Source organism: Mytilus galloprovincialis, chromosome 11, assembly GCF_965363235.1.
Source record: "Mytilus galloprovincialis chromosome 11, xbMytGall1.hap1.1, whole genome shotgun sequence".
In the NCBI taxonomy this organism is placed as follows: Eukaryota; Metazoa; Mollusca; class Bivalvia; order Mytilida; family Mytilidae; genus Mytilus; species Mytilus galloprovincialis.
The window spans coordinates 82945900-82964708 of record NC_134848.1 but is presented as its reverse complement, the minus strand read 5'-3'; the positions used below and the strand labels follow the sequence as shown (position 1 = coordinate 82964708).

The window sequence follows — 18809 nt, the reverse complement described above, 5'->3', positions numbered from 1 at the left end:
GTTTTACCCATCTATATTGGGTTAAGGTTTGGGTTTTGAGGAGCTTGTCTCCAATATTTCATCGTTTGATGAATGGTGTTTAAGGATGTACTTAGGTGAGGTAAGGTGAAAAATAAAAAAATAAAAATTTTAAATTGATACTGTAAGCTGGTAGAGCATCCATTAAGGATAAAGATAAGCTAAAAATATTGATAGGTCCACGGGGGGGTCTCTTCCTATATAAAGGTATATATACATATGTGCCGCTGGAATGGGTCCCTTTTTTGATCCGTCAAATATATCAATGGGGTGCAATTTTACCGAGGAAATATATCAATAGGCAGTAATTGACCGATTGTGATATATCAATGGGTCATAAATTTCAGTTTGTTGTGCAACGATAAATATATGAATGGGTTATGATTTCGCTGTGAAATATATGTATAGGTAGGGATTTCACAATTATTCAATATATGAATGGGGGGTGTTTTTAAAATCCCAGCTGCACACCTGTACCCAAAATCCCATGTTGAGACCCCCCCCGTGGATAGGTCATGGACCTCATTTCAAGATATTTGAGATTTAAAATATGGGGGAAAAGGCTGACTCGGACTTTTACCTTATATTTGCATTGGTATTATTTGGGTCTTAAAACAAAAGAAAGAAAAATCAAGAATCTTCTAAAATTTTGGTAAATGACCTTTCATGAGCTATTAAGTCTTATATGAAAAAATAAATGGGTGTTATGGGGCAAAATATTTTACATTGTAATGTATGGAAAAACACCAAGGAGTCCGAACATTTGACACAAATTCCAAAACCTCACCTAAGTACATCCTTAAAGTAAGATAGTGCGAGAGACACTTATTGGCCTATGGACTCATATTTTTATTTATCTATAATTCAATAAATCTTTGGGTGGTGTTGTTATTCTTATCCATCTAATCACTTCCCCATTTTGACCCTAAATCTTAATTGTGATCATAAAAACAACCATGATACAAGATTTTATGAAAATCTATCAGAAAAACATGTTGTTTCCTAATTTGGAACTTTTTTCAAGGGAGATAATTGAGATCATAGATGATAAGACAATGAATCACAGTCATTCCTATGTATGTTTATGCAGGTGTGATGATAACGGTTACTAACTGCTACCTTAGTAAAATGTAATGTTCCTGAATGTTTTTTTTTCTTATTTTACAGATATAGTAAAAGTGAAATGTGATGACCCTGGTACTGCTGTTAAGTATGGTGTACATACAGTCCCACAGCTCATATTCTTCAGAAAAGCCAGTCCAGTATTGTATGAAAGTAAGTATGGTGTACATACAGTCCCACAGTTAATATTCTTCAGAAAAACCAATCCAGTATTGTATGAAAGTAAGTATGGTGTACATACAGTCCCACAGGTTATATTCTTCAGAAAAACCAATCCAGTATTGTATGAAAGTAAGTATGGTGTACATACAGTTCCACAGGTTATATTCTTCAGAAAAGCCAGTCCAGTATTGTATGAAAGTAAGTATGGTGTACATACAGTCCCACAGCTTATATTCTTCAGAAAAACCAATCCAGTATTGTATGAAAGTAAGTATGGTGTACATACAGTCCCACAGCTAATATTCTTCAGAAAAGCCAGTCCAGTATTGTATGAAAGTAAGTATGGTGTACATACAGTCCCACAGGTTATATTCTTCAGAAAAGCCAGTCCAGTATTGTATGAAAGTAAGTATGGTGTACATACAGTCCCACAGCTTATATTCTTCAGAAAAACCAATCCAGTATTGTATGAAAGTAAGTATGGTGTACATACAGTCCCACAGGTTATATTCTTCAGAAGAGCCAGTCCAGTATTGTATGAAAGTAAGTATGGTGTACATACAGTCCCACAGCTAATATTCTTCAGAAGAGCCAGTCCAGTATTGTATGAAAGTAAGTATGGTGTACATACAGTCCCACAGCTAATATTCTTCAGAAGAGCCAGTCCAGTATTGTATGAAAGTAAGTATGGTGTACATACAGTCCCACAGCTTATATTCTTCAGAAAAACCAATCCAGTATTGTATGAAAGTAAGTATGGTGTACATACAGTCCCACAGCTAATATTCTTCAGAAGAGCCAGTCCAGTATTGTATGAAAGTAAGTATGGTGTACATACAGTCCCACAGCTAATATTCTTCAGAAAAGCCAGTCCAGTATTGTATGAAAGTAAGTATGGTGTACATACAGTCCCACAGCTCATATTCTTCAGAAAAGCCAGTCCAGTATTGTATGAAAGTAAGTATGGTGTACATACAGTCCCACAGTTAATATTCTTCAGAAAAGCCAGTCTAGTATTGTATGAAAGTAAGTATGGTGTACATACAGTCCCACAGTTAATATTCTTCAGAAAAGCCAGTCCAGTATTGTATGAAAGTAAGTATGGTGTACATACAGTCCCACAGCTCATATTCTTCAGAAAAGCCAGTCCAGTATTGTATGAAAGTAAGTATGGTGTACATACAGTCCCACAGTTAATATTCTTCAGAAAAGCCAGTCTAGTATTGTATGAAAGTAAGTATGGTGTACATACAGTCCCACAGTTAATATTCTTCAGAAAAGCCAGTCTAGTATTGTATGAAAGTAAGTATGGTGTACATACAGTCCCACAGCTCATATTCTTCAGAAAAGCCAGTCTAGTATTGTATGAAAGTAAGTATGGTGTACATACAGTCCCACAGGTTATATTCTTCAGAAAAACCAATCCAGTATTGTATGAAAGTAAGTATGGTGTACATACAGTCCCACAGGTTATATTCTTCAGAAGAGCCAGTCCAGTATTGTATGAAAGTAAGTATGGTGTACATACAGTCCCACAGCTCATATTCTTCAGAAAAGCCAGTCCAGTATTGTATGAAAGTAGGTTAGAGTTACATTAATGAATCAAAGACAAAAAAGTAGTTAACAGATGTTAAATTGTGAAAATATACACTAAATAAAAACAAACCAGAGAAACAGTCAAAATATAAATTCATGGTTTATTATTAAATTGAACCAATTTTTATGTATGTAATTCTTATAAAGGACAAATAATCATAAAAGATTCACAAAATTTTATGAATAATTAAGATTCATGAGAAGCAAGCATGATAAATGTATTGTAGTTCATAAATACACAAGTGTTATCCTTCAAATGATTTTAAAATCTAGTAAGATACTGCTATATATACCGTCTTAATTGTATTTTTTAGTTCCTGAGGACACAAGAGTTATACTGTGGGAAGATGTAACACTCTGGTTAGATAATGCTAAAAACATTGCCACCCAGACTCTGTACGAGGACTCGTTTGAGCACCTGACACAGGCATCTACTGGGGCCACAACAGGGGACTGGCTTGTTATATTGTAAGTATTTTATAGTGGGCTATTAAATGGGGCTACAGCAGGGGACTGGCTTGTTATATTGTAAGTATTTTATAGTGGGCTATTAAATGGGGCTACAACAGGGGAATGGCTTGTAATATTGTAAGTGATTTATATTATTCTGATGGGGCTACAGCAGGGAACTGGCTTGTTATATTGTATATTTAGTATTGGCTTCACTTTTGTAGAACAAAGAAATCAAACATACACCAAAGTACACAATTTTTTTCTTAATCCACAAAAATTGGTACCCAGGAAAATAAATGAATCCACATTAGTACCTGTAATTAAACGACTTATGTTTTATGGATTTTCATGAGTTTAACTAGATAACCCATTATAGAGTGAACTCTACCAGTAAAAAGTAATAGTTTTTGTCTTGCTATCACCATATCTCTCTATTAAAGACACAAATATTTGCCAGATATTAAATGACATTGAAGGTAAAGAGGCCATTGTACAGCCTATGTCTCATCTTTGTTTATTCCTCATCATATTCTTTTGCAACAACTATACCAGTTTGGACCAGAATAAAAAGGATTATGGGTAATTGAATATTTTTTTAGGTTGGATATTCATTCTTTATTTAAGAATTGAATGCTTCTTTTTGTAAATTTATTGGGGTGTAAAAGCGTTGACCGAAGTACATTTTGTATGAAGCGCGGAAGCGCTTCATTCTAAAAATGTACGCACTGTCAACGCTTTTACAACCCTATAAATTTACAAAAAGAAGCATTCAATACTTATAATTACATTTTTTAGCTAGGATCATGAAAACACGAATTTTATATATTTTATTATTTAATTCACCTGTGCACTTTATTGTTGGAGCACGTGTTATCATGAATGAAAAGTTGTATTGAGCAATGCAACTGCTTACGGAATATCACGTGATGTGCAGTTAGCCAATCAGAATAAAATATTATAATGAAACATATATACATCTAATGTAATTATAACATTGTAAAACAATCTCATTTGATTTAATATTACCCAGAGTGCTTTAGATGGTTGAGCAGCCATGTTGTTTTTGTTATTTTTACCAAGTATGATGTTTGACTCTGCACCAACCAATCAGAAGTTGCTATTACTAAAGATAAAAAATGTGTTTATATTGTAATCTTACTGATTTTGGGTGTATATTGTATGATTTTACCTCATCCAATCAAGTGTACTGCTATTGCTATAAAGAACAAAATTATGTTCAGATGTCAGAATGTTATTGTACTTACTATAGAGAACTAAACTATATATCCATATAAGAAGATGTGGTATGAGTACCAATCAAGTCACAGTTTGTAATAGTAAACCATTATAGGCCAATTTACCAATTATTTTCAGATATCAAAATGTAATTGTATTTATATATTTTTCAGTTACAATTCAGCTTGCCAGAGCTACCTATCTGCAATTGAAGGAGCTGCCATAGAGTAAGTCAAGGATTATCCTTTGGGAGTAGGGTTAGGGATTTCTATTGATATGAAAATATGGTGATGTAGTATGATTCCCAATGAGATAGCTGTCTGCCACAAGTTCAAATGAAGTGAATGTGAGTAATAACAGGAATGGCCTTCAACAGTGAGAAAAAAACCTATACCTTATAATAAGCTATAAAAGGCCCCGACATGAAAAATATGAAATCAATCAATTGAGAAAACTTGGCCAAAAACAAAACACTGGCCAGTCCTGGCATAGTACTTATACATCCCTAACAACAACAGTACAGATTTGAGAGTACTCACAATTACTGAAGTACTAATTTCACTCTATATAAATGACTTTGATCTTTAATTGCTCAGTCTTGGTCTTATTTTCTGAAATTTTTACGTTTCTTACATGTTAAAGTTTTGTTATTTAATGCCTCGTTCACACGTACGTTTAATTCAGATTGAATCGAATTCGCTATTTGCGTTCACACCGTACTTGCCAACCTCTGACAATGGGAAATCATGTCATGACATGACATGACATGTCAAAAAGCGTGTGAAAACGCGTGACATAGATGCGGACTTTATAATATGAATGTGGTAATGTTCATAATTTCACATACAAATTTGTTAATATAAAAAAACTGTATATATTCTACTGTAAACTTTTATTGTATTAAACAGTGGTCTGTTATGTTGCATTTAAAGCACCACCACAAAGCACATAGTCAAGTTCTGATCAAAAGTCAGTGTCAATTTCTTTATAATTGAAAATGCTCTCCCACAGTAGGAATAGGTATTTGACATCATTAGCTTTATCGAGATTTGAAAGAATGTCATAAATGATAATGTTGTTTTTTTTGGCAATGTAAAATGTCATCTATTATCTCTGTCATTGCTGCCATTGCTATTGCCTGGTCAGAACTGGGTAGTTCATCAGAAAATAGCTGGTACTATGAGAGCTGATCTAACAGTTCTGTGATAATTTCATCCCCATGGCCTGTAGAAATCTGTTGGCTAGATTTGAAACTGAAACTGAAATTGAAAAAGAAAAATCTTTTATAAATTTGATTTCCATTAAATAAACATGTTAAATGCTTATTCAAGTAGCTACATTGTATTTCTCTTCTCGCATGTTTTGTTTTTATCATTATAACATAGAATGCACAATACGTTACTTGTCACTCGAACATTTAAACTCAAACTCCAAAATATAATTTATAAATCTTGAAATTGGTACGTACACATCGTTTTGGCTTAACAATCGGCGCTTTAGACGACGCTACAGGCCCTGAGAGCAACTTCTTCCTGTGAACATTTCCCCTATAAAGTGAAATTGAATGAAAGTCTCAAAATCGTTAAAACTAATCACAAACTATCTACCTTTTACTGTTTGTCCATAGAAAAATAAACAGTATGGCAGCCAAACAAATACTTCGAATTTTTCAGTATTTATCTCCGAATAAGGAAAAAACCAGAGAATAGCGATATCACTAACGACCAAAAAAATAAAAAGAACGAAAAAGCGTGTAATTGCGTGTAAAGTGGTGAAAAGCGTGTACACGCCATGTGACAAATTCCTCGCGTGTAAACCGTTGAAAAAGCGTGTATTACACACGAATATCATGTCACTTGGCATGTATGGTTCACACACTCCTCTTTTTTAATTCGATTCGAATTCGAATTGGCTAATTTGCATTATCTAATTCGCATTAGAAGTATGCTTTTGTCAATACGAAGTAAAAGTTAACGTCGTTTGGACAGTAAAGCGAATTTGACGTGCATTGTAATTCAAATTAGAATTGACGTTAGGACGTAAAACGTTTCAAATGCGAATTAAACTAATTCTAATTAGTTAATGCGAATCGAATTCGAATTACGTGTGAACTCAGCATTAAAGTTGTATTATGCACTACACTAGATCAAAATAGCATACAAGCAAGACAGATATCTCTCTACAATGTTTACGTATACAAAAAACCTTGTTGGTTTTATTTACCATGTTTTAAGAATATTTCAGAAATTGCCTGGTGGTGACAGTGCCTACAGCTGCAATTCATTATCAGGATTATATTTACTTGCAAAAGTAAAGATAGATTGTAGTTTTAGAAATTTACTTAGATAAAGGGCTAGTCTTTTATATAAAAATCTTGCAGATTAAAACAAAGAATGAATGTGGCCAAAGTTGATACAGATATAAATCCAGTACTGGCCGCAAGATTTGGTGTCAAGGAGTGTCCTACCACTTATTTGTGAGTAAAGGGAAGATAATTGGATTAGATTAAAAACGATAAAACCTTATTAAATGGGGGATAATTGGGTTTATTTATGAAAAAGTTAAATCTTTGTGAAAGGGCACCTGATCTTTACTTTCTAATAGGTGCAATTAAATGTAAAATCAGAAATTAATGTGTGCATTTAGTATTACGAATCACTGGCAAAAATATGAGGTTAAGATAATTAATACAATTCTAAATTTTTAAAAGAGAAATCACTACTAGAATTATGAATGCATGTTTGATATATATAAGGCTTCTAAGGATTATCACTACCATTTTGATACACAAAATATAGTGCATTGATTCTTAAATTCTGTACATCCTATACATGAACATTTCCAGAAATTAAACCATGTAATACATGTAATATATGCTTAGATCTTCAAATCACAAAATGATGTTACACTTGACAAGAAAATTACATAAATATTGCAAGGTACATGAATCTGTTGTCTGTCCTTATAATATAAATGATGTCATTGTTAAAGTCATCTTTAAAAAAAATGCAGTTATCTCCCTTTTTTCCAGAATTTTAATTGAATCAGCTACAACCTATGCTTTATACATTGCAATATTTAGTGTTACTTCCCACTGATGAATTAAAACAATCTGGTTTTTTTGTTGTCTGAGAAGCTGTATCATGAAGGAATTTATTTCCTAAAGCTAGCATCACTATTTTTTTGTTATTTACAGTTTCCATAAAATTGTTAAAATTGATTTTATTATTTAATGGTTGCTTTGTTGTATAGTTTCAGACAAGGTAAAATGTATCTGTATTTCTCTGATGACAAGAACCACTATGATATCAAATCTCTAAGATTGTTTGCCACCAGCTGGTATAAAAATGTGAAGGCAGTCAAAGTTCCTAGTATACCTACTTACTTGTAAGTATGATTTCTTGTCATCATGGTTACCAAATCTCTAAGATTGTTTGCTACCAGCTGGTATAAAAATGTGAAGGCAGTCAAAGTTCCTAGTATACCTACTTACTTGTAAGTATGATTTCTTGTCATCATGGTTACCAAATCTCTAAGATTGTTTGCTACCAGCTGGTATAAAAATGTGAAGGCAGTCAAAGTTCCTAGTATACCTACTTACTTGTAAGTATGATTTCTTGTCATCATGGTTACCAAATCTCTAAGATTGTTTGCTACCAGCTGGTATAATAATGTGAAGGCAGTCAAAGTTATTAATATACCTACTTACTAATAAGTATGATTTCTTGTCACCATGGTTACCATTTAAAACCTTTAGATTGGTTGCCCCTAGCTGGTATAAAAATGCAAAGGTTGTCAAAGTTCCTTTCTTGTGATGTCATAGAATCTGGTATACCCTTACACTAAGCTTGTAATTGTCTTTTTCACTTCACCATGGTCTATATCAAATATATATATCACAGAAAAAAGAGGATATTTAGTGGCCAACATTTTTGAATACCTTATATTTACATAAAGTCAAGCTCTAGTTAATCATATGCCATATTAAATTTAACATGGTCTTTTAAAGATGTCTCATCATCACCTACAGATAAAGAATGTATAACATGTATAACTTTTTCTAGATTTGAAAATAAAAAAAGTTGCTTCCCTTTGTTTGAATAAATTATTTTAATCATTTTAGAAACACTTAGCCAATATACTTGTTATACTGTTACATCTCAACTAAGGTGGTACCCAACACTTTAACTAAAATTGATTTGGCTCGTTTTCTTAAAATTTTGACAAAGTATTTACTTTGACCCCTTGACAAAAATATAAAAAATTTTAAAATTTTGAACCAACCGTTTAATCAGAAAAATTACACTGGTTATATAGCAGTTTGACAAACACTCATTTTGATCATTGAGAAGCTTAATATCCCTTTAACAACACAATGTTATTAAAACGTTTAGCTGATTTTACAGAGTTATCTCCCTGTACTGTTAGGTACCACCTTAGAGGCTTATTTATTTTATTTTGGATCCAGGATTTTTAAAGTGTTTGTAATTCCACAAAACGGAACATATATTTTTAAAATTTGAAGGATTTATACAAGAAAATGATATATTTTTCAATCAAAACAGAGTTTACATACTCTTTACAGAAAAATGGTATACCACCCTCCTTTGATAATAGACTAGTCTGACAGATAACCAATCTATCTGTCTGTAGACTAGACTTTTCAGAAAGGAGGGTATTATACATTAAATCTAATAATTACTTCACAGTTCAGCTAGCAAGCAAGCTAACCAAACATATTACCTTTTCCTACAAACTCAATGCATTTTGCTGTATTTCCCTGAATCTGCAACTGTGTTTTGACAATATCTGCTTGTTTTATTTTACAGTGAGAAGCTGACAGAATCAATAGCTATGAGTTTAAAGGTAAACATATATTGTAGTAGTGGGGATAACTTTTGGATCATCTTTTAATTATCTTGTGTCATACTATTTTTAGCTCACCTGACCTGAAAGGTCAAGTGAGCTTTTCTCATCACTTGGCGTCCGTCTTCCGGCGTCCTGCATCCGTCGTCCATAAACTTTTACAAAAATCTTCTCCTCTGAAACTACTGGGCCAAATTTAACAAAACTTGGCCACAATCATCCTTGGGGTATCTAGTTTCAAAAATGTGTCCGATGACCTGGCCATCAAACCAAGATGGCTGCCATGGCTAAAAATAGAACACCGGGGTAAAATATATATTTTTATACGACCGCAAAATTTGAAAAATTTTTCGTCGTATATTGCTATCACGTTGGCGTCGTCGTCGTACGAATACTTTTAGTTTTCGCACTCTAACTTTAGTAAAAGTGAATAGAAATCTATGAAATTTTAACACAAGGTTAATGACCACAAAAGGAAGGTTGGGATTGATTTTGGGAGTTTTGGTCCCAACATTTTAGGAATTAGGGGCCAAAAAGGGCCCAAATAAGCATTTTCTTGGTTTTCGCACTATTACTTTAGTTTAAGTTAATAGAAATCTATGAAATTTTGACACAAGGTTTATGACCACAAAAGAAAGGTTGGGATTGATTTTGGGAGTTTTAGTTCCAACAGTTTAGGAATTAGGGGCCAAAAAAGGGCCCAAATAAGCATTATTCTTGGTTTTCGCACAATAACTTTAGTTTAAGAAAATAGAAATCAATGAAATTTAAACACAATGTTTCTGACCACAAAAGGAAGGTTGGTATTGATTTTGGGAGTTAAGGTCCCAACAGTTTAGGAATTAGGGGCCAAAAAGGGACCCAAATAAGCATTTTTCTTGGTTTTCGCACCATAACTTTAGTATAAGTAAATAGAAATCTATGAAATTTAAACACAAGGTTTATGACCATAAAAGGAAGGTTGGTATTGATTTTGGGAGTTTTGGTCCCAACAGTTTAGGAATAAAGGGCCCAAAGGGTCCAAAATTAAACTTTGTTTGATTTCATCAAAAATTGAATAATTGGGGTTCTTTGATATGCCGAATCTAACTGTGTATGTAGATTCTTAATTTTTGGTCCCGTTTTCAAATTGGTCTACATTAAGGTCCAAAGGGTCCAAATTAAACTTAGTTTGATTTTAACAAAAATTGAATCCTTGGGGTTCTTTGATATGCTGGATCTAAAAATGTAATTAGATTTTTTATTATTGGCCCAGTTTTCAAGTTGGTCCAAATCGGGGTCCAAAATTAAACTTTGTTTGATTTCATCAAAAATTGAATAATTGGGGTTCTTTGATATGCCAAATCTAACTGTGTATGTAGATTCTTAATTTTTGGTCACGTTTTAAAATTGGTCTACATTAAAGTCGAAAGGGTCCAAAATTAAACTAAGTTTGATTTTAACAAAAATTGAATTCTTGGGCCTCTTTGATATGCTGAATCTAAACATGTACTTAGATTTTTGATTATGGGCCCAGTTTTCAAGTTGTTCCAAATCAGGATCCAAAATTATTATATTAAGTATTGTGCAATAGCAAGAAATTTTCAATTGCACAGTATTCAGCAATAGCAAGAAATCTTCAATTGCACAGTATTGTGCAATAGCAAAAAATCTTCAATTGCACAGTATTGTGCAATAGCAAATATTTTCAATTGCACAGTATTGCACAATAGCAAGAAATATCTTATTGCACAATATTGTGCAATAGCAAGAAATTCCAATTGGATTTCAATTGGAGTTATCTTTCTTTGTCCAGAATAGTAGTTGAATCAACTTAAATCATTGTTTTATACAATATACAATGTATATTCACTTTTACTACCAACTGATAGATTAAAACAATCTTTACCATTCAGTAATAACAAGCACTCTTTTTACATTTTAATATTTTATGATGTATTTAAATGAGTAGTTATTGTTGCAAACTTCATTAGAAATTTGAATTGAGATCAGTTTTGAAATAAGGGAAAGGGGGATGTGAAAAAAAAATTGGGGGGTCAATTTTTTTCATTTCAGATTTCATAAATAAAAAGAAAATTTCTTCAAACATTTTTTTGAGAGGATTAATATTCAACAGCATAGTGAATTGCTCAAAGGCAAAAAAAAAATTTAAGTTCATTAGACCACATTCATTCTGTGTCAGAAACCTATGCTGGGTCAACTATTTAATCACAATCCAAATTTAGAGCTGAATCCAGCTTGAATGTTGTGTCCATACTTGCCCCAACCGTTCAGGGTTCAACCTCTGCGGTCGTATAAAGCTGCACCCTGCGGAGCATCTGGTTGCTTATATCTTTAAAACCAAAGCATTTAAAGCAAATCTGACATTGGGGTAAAATTGTTGATCAGGTCAAGATCTATCTGCCCTGAAATTTTCAGATGAATCGGATAACCTGTTGTTGGGTTGCTGCCCCTGAATTGGTAATTTTAAGGAAATTTTGCAGTTTTTGGTTATTATCTTGAATACTATTATAGATAGAGATAAACTGTAAACAGCAATAATGTTCAGCAAAATAAGACCTACAAATAAGTCAACATGACCAAAATTGTCAGTCAACCTTTTAAGGAGTTATTGCCCTTTATAGTCAATTTTAACAACTTTTTCATCATTTTTTGTAACTTGTACAAAAAATATTCTTCTCTGAAACTACTGGGCCAAATTTAAACTTACTTGGCCACAATAATAATTGTGCTATATAGTTTAAAAAATGTGTCCGATGACCCCACCTACCAAACAAAATAGCCGACATGGCTAAAATTAGAACATAGTGGTAAATGCAGTACTAGTGTTTGCTTTATATCTTTGAAACTAAGACATTTAGGGCAAATCTTTCAAGATTTAAATGTCCATCAGAATAAGATCTATCCCCTCACAAATTTTCAGATGAATCCTACAACCCGTTGTAGGGTTGCTGCCCTAAAATTGATAATTTTAAGGAAATTTTGCAGTTTTTGGTTATTATCTTAAATACTATTATAAATAGAGATAAACTGTAAACAGCAATAATTTTCAGCAAAGTAAGATCTACAATAAGTCAACATGACCAAAATTGTCAGAGAACCCTTTAAGGAGTTGTTGTCTTTTATAGTCAATATTAAACAACTTTTCGTCATTTTTGTCGAGCCTGCAACTTTTGTTGCAGAAAGCTCGACATCGGGATAGTGATCCGGCGGCGGTGTTAGCTCACTTCTTAAAAGCTTTATATTTTAGAAGGTGGAAGACCTGGATGCTTCATACTTTGTATATAGATGCTTCAGGTTACGAAGTTTCCGTCAGTCACATGTCCAATGTCCTTGACCTCATTTTCATGGTTCAGTGACCACTTGAAAAAAAAGTTAAAATTTTTTGTAATGTTGAATTCTCTCTTATTATAAGTAATAGGATAACTATATTTGATATGTGCATACCTTGCAAGGTCCTCATGTCTGTCAGACAGTTTTCACTTGACCTCAACCTCATTTCATGGATCAGTGAACAAGGTTAGGTTTTGGTGGTCAAGTCCATATCTCAGATACTATAAGCAATAGGGCTAGTATATTCGGTGTATGGAAGGACTGTAAGGTGTACATGTCCAACTGGCAGGTGTCATCTGACCTTGACCTCATTTTCATGGTTCAGTGGTTATAGTTAAGTTTTTGTGTTTTGGTCTGTTTTCCTCATACTAAATGCAATAGGTCTACTATATTTTTTGTATGGAATGATTGTAAGGTGTACATGTCTAGCCGGCAGATGTCATGTGACCTTGACCTCATTTTCATGGTCCTGTGGTCAAAGTTAAGTTTTTGAGTTTTGGTCTTTTTATCTAATACTATATGCCATAGGTCAACTATATTTCGTGTATGGAAATATTTTATGATCTTTATGTCAGTCGCGCAGGTTTTATTTGACCGTGACCTCATTTTCACGGTTCATTGCACAGTGTAAAGATTTTGTTTTTTGATCTATTTTTCTTAAACTATAAGTAATGGGTCAACTATATATATTGTATAGAAGCATTGTTAGCTGTACATGTCTGCCTGGCATGGTTCATCTGACCTTGACCTCATTTTCAAGGTTCATTGGTCTTTGTTAAGTTATCTTGGTTAATGTTAAGTTTATGTGACAGTTTAGCTTTATACTTAGGACTATCAACATAATATCAATGATTGGTATAGAAGGCGAGACATTTCAGCGTGTGCACTCTTGTTGTAACTTGTACAAAAATCTTTTTTTCTAAAACTATGGGCCAAATTTAACCAAACTTGGCCACAATGAATAATTACTAGGGTATCTATTTTAAAAAAGTGTCTAATGACCCCGCCTACCAACCAAGATGGCCGACATCAGTAAATACAGTAACAGGTGAGCGACACAGGCTCTTTAGAGCCTCTAGTTTCATTTTAGTTGGCATTGATTTTCATGGTTTGAGGAAAATTGTGTTTTCATTGTTGTTTTGATTTTTTTTCCAAAGTTTGCATTCAACATGTTCAAGCAATTAGAAAAAAATGAACTTTTTCTTACATTTGCAATCATGTTTTTTAGCTCACCTGGCCCTTCGGGCTTTTCTCATCACTTTGCGTCCGTCGTCCGTCGTCGTAGTCCGTCATTAGCTTTTACAAAAATCTTCTCCTCTGAAACTACTGGGCCAAATTATCATCATTGGGGTATCTAGTTTAAAAAATATGTGGCATGACCCTGCCAACCAACCAAGATGACTGTCATGGCTAAAAATAGAACATGGGGGTAAAATGTAGATTTTGGCTTATAACTCTGAAACTTGAGCATTTAGAGTAAATCTGACAGGGTAAAATTGTTTACCAGGTTAAGATTTATCTGCCCTGAAATTTTCAGACAAATCTGACAACGGGTTGTTGGGTTGCTGCCCCTGAATTGGCAATTTTAAGGAAATTATACCGTTTTTTTTGGCTATTATCTTGAATATTATTATAGATAGAGATAAACTGCAAACAGCAATAATGTTCAGCAAAGTAAGATCTACAAATAAATTATATGACTAAAATGGTCAGTTGACCCTTAAAGAGTTATTGCACTTTTTAGTCATTTTTTACCAATTTTTCCTAATTTTTTCTAATCTTTTACAAAAATCTTCTCCTCTAAAACTACTTGTCCAAATTTAACCATACTTGGTCATAATCATCTTTGAGGAATCTAGTTTAAAAAATGTGTGCGGTGACCCTGCCAACCAACCAAGATGGCCGCCATGGCTTAGAATAGAAAATAGGAGTAAAATGAAGATTTTGGCTTATAACTCTGAAACCAAAGCATTAAGAGCAATTCAGACATGGGGTTAAATGTTTTGCAAGTCAAGATCTATCTGCCCTGCAATTTTCAGATGAATTCGACAACTGGTTGTTGGGTTGTTGCCCCTGAATTGGAAATATTTAAGGAAATTTTGCTACTTTTGGTTATTATCTTTAATATTATTGTAGATAAAGATAAACTGTAAACAGCAATAATGTTCAGCAAAGTAAGATCCACAAATAAATCAACATGACCAAAAAGGTCAGTTGACCCCTTAAGGAGTTATTTGCCCTTTATAGCCTTTTTTTTAATAATTTTGTAAATTTTAATAAAATATTTTCCTCTGTAACTAATGGGCCAAGTTCATTATAAATTGAGATAATTGTAAGAAGCAAGAATGTTCAGTAAAGTCAGATCTACAAACACATCCATCACCAAAACACAATTTTGTCATGAATCCATCTGTGTCTTTTGTTTAATATGCACATAGACCAAGGTGAGGGACACAGGCTCTTAAGAGCCTCTAGTTACATTTACTCATAAATTCAATAAAAATTGATATACCGGTATCACAAATATTAATAAACCCACAGTAGTTAAAACATGTTAAAACTGTTTTTATTTGTAGGAGAAAATGAACAGTCCAAAGAGGAACCAGTTCCTGATAATAGTAGGGATAGTCATGGCAGTCATAGCTTTTATTGTCTCCCTTGTTGTAGTCCTCTGTGCAAAACGAAAAGATGTCAAAACTGAATAATAAATGTAGAAAGAATGGGAATAAAGAGTTTTTGTTATGATTATATGAGGAAAGGAGTGAAGGAGGATAGTGGTGACACTAATAAGATTTGAATAATGTTCACAGTACAATATTATTAGGAGATGACTTGTAATTGAAAACATGTTTAAGAAATGGTTATGTTTTTCATTGTCATTTAAGATAAATGCTTGTTATATGTTTTGCTCAATGTAGAAACAGAAAATGATGATAGTTTCTGAGGCAGTTCACCACTGGGTTCAATTTGCAAAGCTTTTTTTATTATTTAATACAAAGCTCTTACTTGCATTGTATTTTCTTATTTTACCCATGGTAGAGACTGGTTCTTATTGAGGTTTGGTGGTCTAGCAATAGAGGAGATATTTTGTATTAATTTTGTATTTGCTTGTCCAAAATTAATTTATTTCTTAAAAAATATATGATAACACATTATGGAGTAAAATGACAAATTTAACGATGTGCCATTAAAACATACCCAGGTAAGGCACTACAAAATCTCATCTATGGGTTGTTGTCAAATTCTCTGTTTTGCATTACCCCAATGTAAGGTTAGTGATATTTGCTTCAGTTTTAGGATCATTCAAAAAAATTTAGGGTAGCTGAAGAGAAGAAGAAATATTCTTATCAGAAAAACCTGAAACTTGCTTTTTTGTGAGTTATTTTTCATGGTTAATACAGTTTCCTGCAATAAATCAGCTACAACCCAAAAGAACAATATGAAATAAAAAAAAAACCCAATGTATTCAGAGGAAATTGACTGTAATGAAGCGCCCAAGCTATCTGGTCTAAATTCAAAAAAAAAAATGCATAAACTGTTTATTATATCCAGGTTAAAAAAAAATACAATCAGTGAATAAATGACATTCCTATAAATTTGTTGTTGGGTACCTGTTTAATTAATTTATTTGAATAAAATTGGTGTATATAATGAATGATTACAAAATCAAAGAACTAGAAACACAATCAATGTGTATTACATTTGTTAAATAATGGTAATTACTAATAAAAGGTTCCCTTATGTCAGAGATTCAATATTTGGTGGTGGATTATTTAAGATAACAAATTTTATTTTGAGGGGCTTACATGAGTATTTGGATTGCAATTAAGTTCTTTGAGAAATTACTGTAATAAATAGTATTTATTACTATAAGAAATGTCTTTGCTCTGAAATGTATTGTTCATAAATTTAGGATATGGTTATCCATGTTATCATTTAATATTAATATTGGTGCTAAAGTTTGTTATGCCCCACCTACGATAGAGGAGGGGCATTATGTTTTCTGGTCTGTGCCTCCGTTCGTCCGTCCGTCCGTCCAGGTTAAAGTTTTTGGTCAAGGTAGTTTTTGATGAAGCTGAAGTCCAATCAACTTGAAACTTAGTACACTTGTTGCTTATGAGATGATCTTTCTAATTTTTAAGCCAAATTAGATAATTGCCCAATTTCACGGTCCATGGAACATGGAAAAGGATAGTGCGAGTGGGGCATCCGTGTACTTTGGACACATTCTTGTTTTGAAGTATCATTTAAATCTGTTACTAGTATGTATGAAAAAACGACCTTGTAAAAAGTCTTTTGTGATTGGTTATTGTACAAAGAATCAATGTTTTATTGCTGTAAGCAGGCTGTTTGAGAAGGATATTTTAAGAATTGAAAGGTCTCTATAAAATAGATTATATAAGAGGGTGACATGTCTTAATATTGTTTGGTGGTGGTTAATTTAAAGAGGGATGATTATTTAAGCGGAGCAACTGTTGAGACCGTTGTTTATAATTGATTTTATACTTCTATCCTGATATGAATTTTTTTATAATAACATGTTTATTTTATATTCTGTTAGATATAATTTTGAGGTTCACATTTATGATATGACTTATTATGTTCTTGCATGAAGTTTGATCTTTTAATGTTTATCAGCTGTACACTTATCAATAAGAGTGTGTTTTCCATGTGTAAATGAGTTTAAGGTGGTACCCAACACTTTCACTAAAATTAATTTGGCTCGTTTAATTTTCTTAAAATTTTGACAAAGTATTTACTTTGACCCTTTTACAAAAATACAAAAATTTCAAAAAATTTGAACCAACCGTTTTATCAGAAAAAATACACTGGTTATATAGCAGTTTGACAAACACTTATTTTGATCATTGAGAAGCTTAATATTCCCTTAACAACACGATGTAATTAAAACGTTTAGCTGATTTTACAGAGGTATCTCCCTGTAGTGTTAGGTACCACCTTAAGTCTACATTTGTTCTGGTATGAAAAATTAGTGTTGTATATATTTTGTGGTAAAAAATACATCCAAGGTTCTATAATAAAAAAGTCATTATGAAATAATTGTATAAACCTAAAAGTAACTTAAGCCCTACTCTTTCAGGTTTTTAGAATTTACCTTTTCCATTCGTCTTTCTGACTGTCTGCCTTTCTGACAAATATTTATGTTCTTCTTTTCTCAAGTACTACTGACAGTAGCTTGACAATTATGAATCTATTCCAGTACCTAGAATATGTTTAATAAACTTGTATTAAATATTATTTCACCGTTACTCAAGTATGTCTGTGCAGAATGACTTTATATATGGTCAGTAGAATGAAAGTGAGGAGTTTTAAAGTTAACCCATATACCTACTTCCTGGTTTCTGATGTGAGTTGGAGTATGCTTGTTACAACTACACATGCAATCTTTTTAAAGAACTGAAGTTTATGTCATTTTGAATTATTTGATTATACTATGTATTATTTATGAAACAATGATAATGTCATTCTAGTTTTAAATCAATATTTGACCCCCTCCATTAAATTCTGTAAATTCAGAAATTATTGCATGCATTTATTATTGCAATTTTCAAAAATAAAAATGATGCGACATAAATTAATGTGATTTTAGGAAAATCTGGGATACAGATATATGTATTAGATATCAGAATGCGAAAATGAAATATATATTTTTTTTCTAATAGTATCAAAACAACAAATAGATCAAGTCAGCAAGGCCAGTAATCATACCCATTATCATATTAATGTATTATGGAGTAGTACTCAGTTATATTTCTTGTGAGATTTCTGACTAATTTATATGTACATGTAATTCGATTATTTCGTCTTATGTAATTTCCAGAAAAAGTGTCAAGTTAAAACATGTACTAGTCTCCCACATATTTTTTAAATCATATTTTATATGTTGTTGTAGACTTATTTATTATTTTTTCAATGTAGTGTTTATTTCAGAAGATTTTGTTCATTGTATGGGAAGCTTGTTAATTGTGCAATTGTAGTGATTAAAGATGTTTATCAAAATA

At 32.5% G+C, this 18809-nt stretch overlaps 1 protein-coding gene across 2 annotated transcripts in view; it reads left to right on the top strand.

Moving 5' to 3' along the window:
- The window catches only part of LOC143052911 (uncharacterized), a 25212-nt gene extending 6403 nt beyond the window's left edge, over positions 1–18809 (top strand). Inside the window, exons 3-10 of one of the 2 annotated variants that reach the window (XR_012971291.1) lie at positions 1186–1293; positions 3213–3366; positions 4761–4814; positions 6968–7063; positions 7840–7974; positions 9417–9453; positions 15363–17474; positions 17752–18809. Coding sequence is in view for 1 of the 2 variants with exons in the window: in XM_076226072.1 (XP_076082187.1) it covers positions 1186–1293; positions 3213–3366; positions 4761–4814; positions 6968–7063; positions 7840–7974; positions 9417–9453; positions 15363–15491 (713 nt within the window). In the remaining variant the exon portion in view is untranslated. Of the gene's footprint in view, positions 1–1185; positions 1294–3212; positions 3367–4760; positions 4815–6967; positions 7064–7839; positions 7975–9416; positions 9454–15362 lie in introns of both variants that reach the window. The other variant, XM_076226072.1, reaches the window with a different exon arrangement.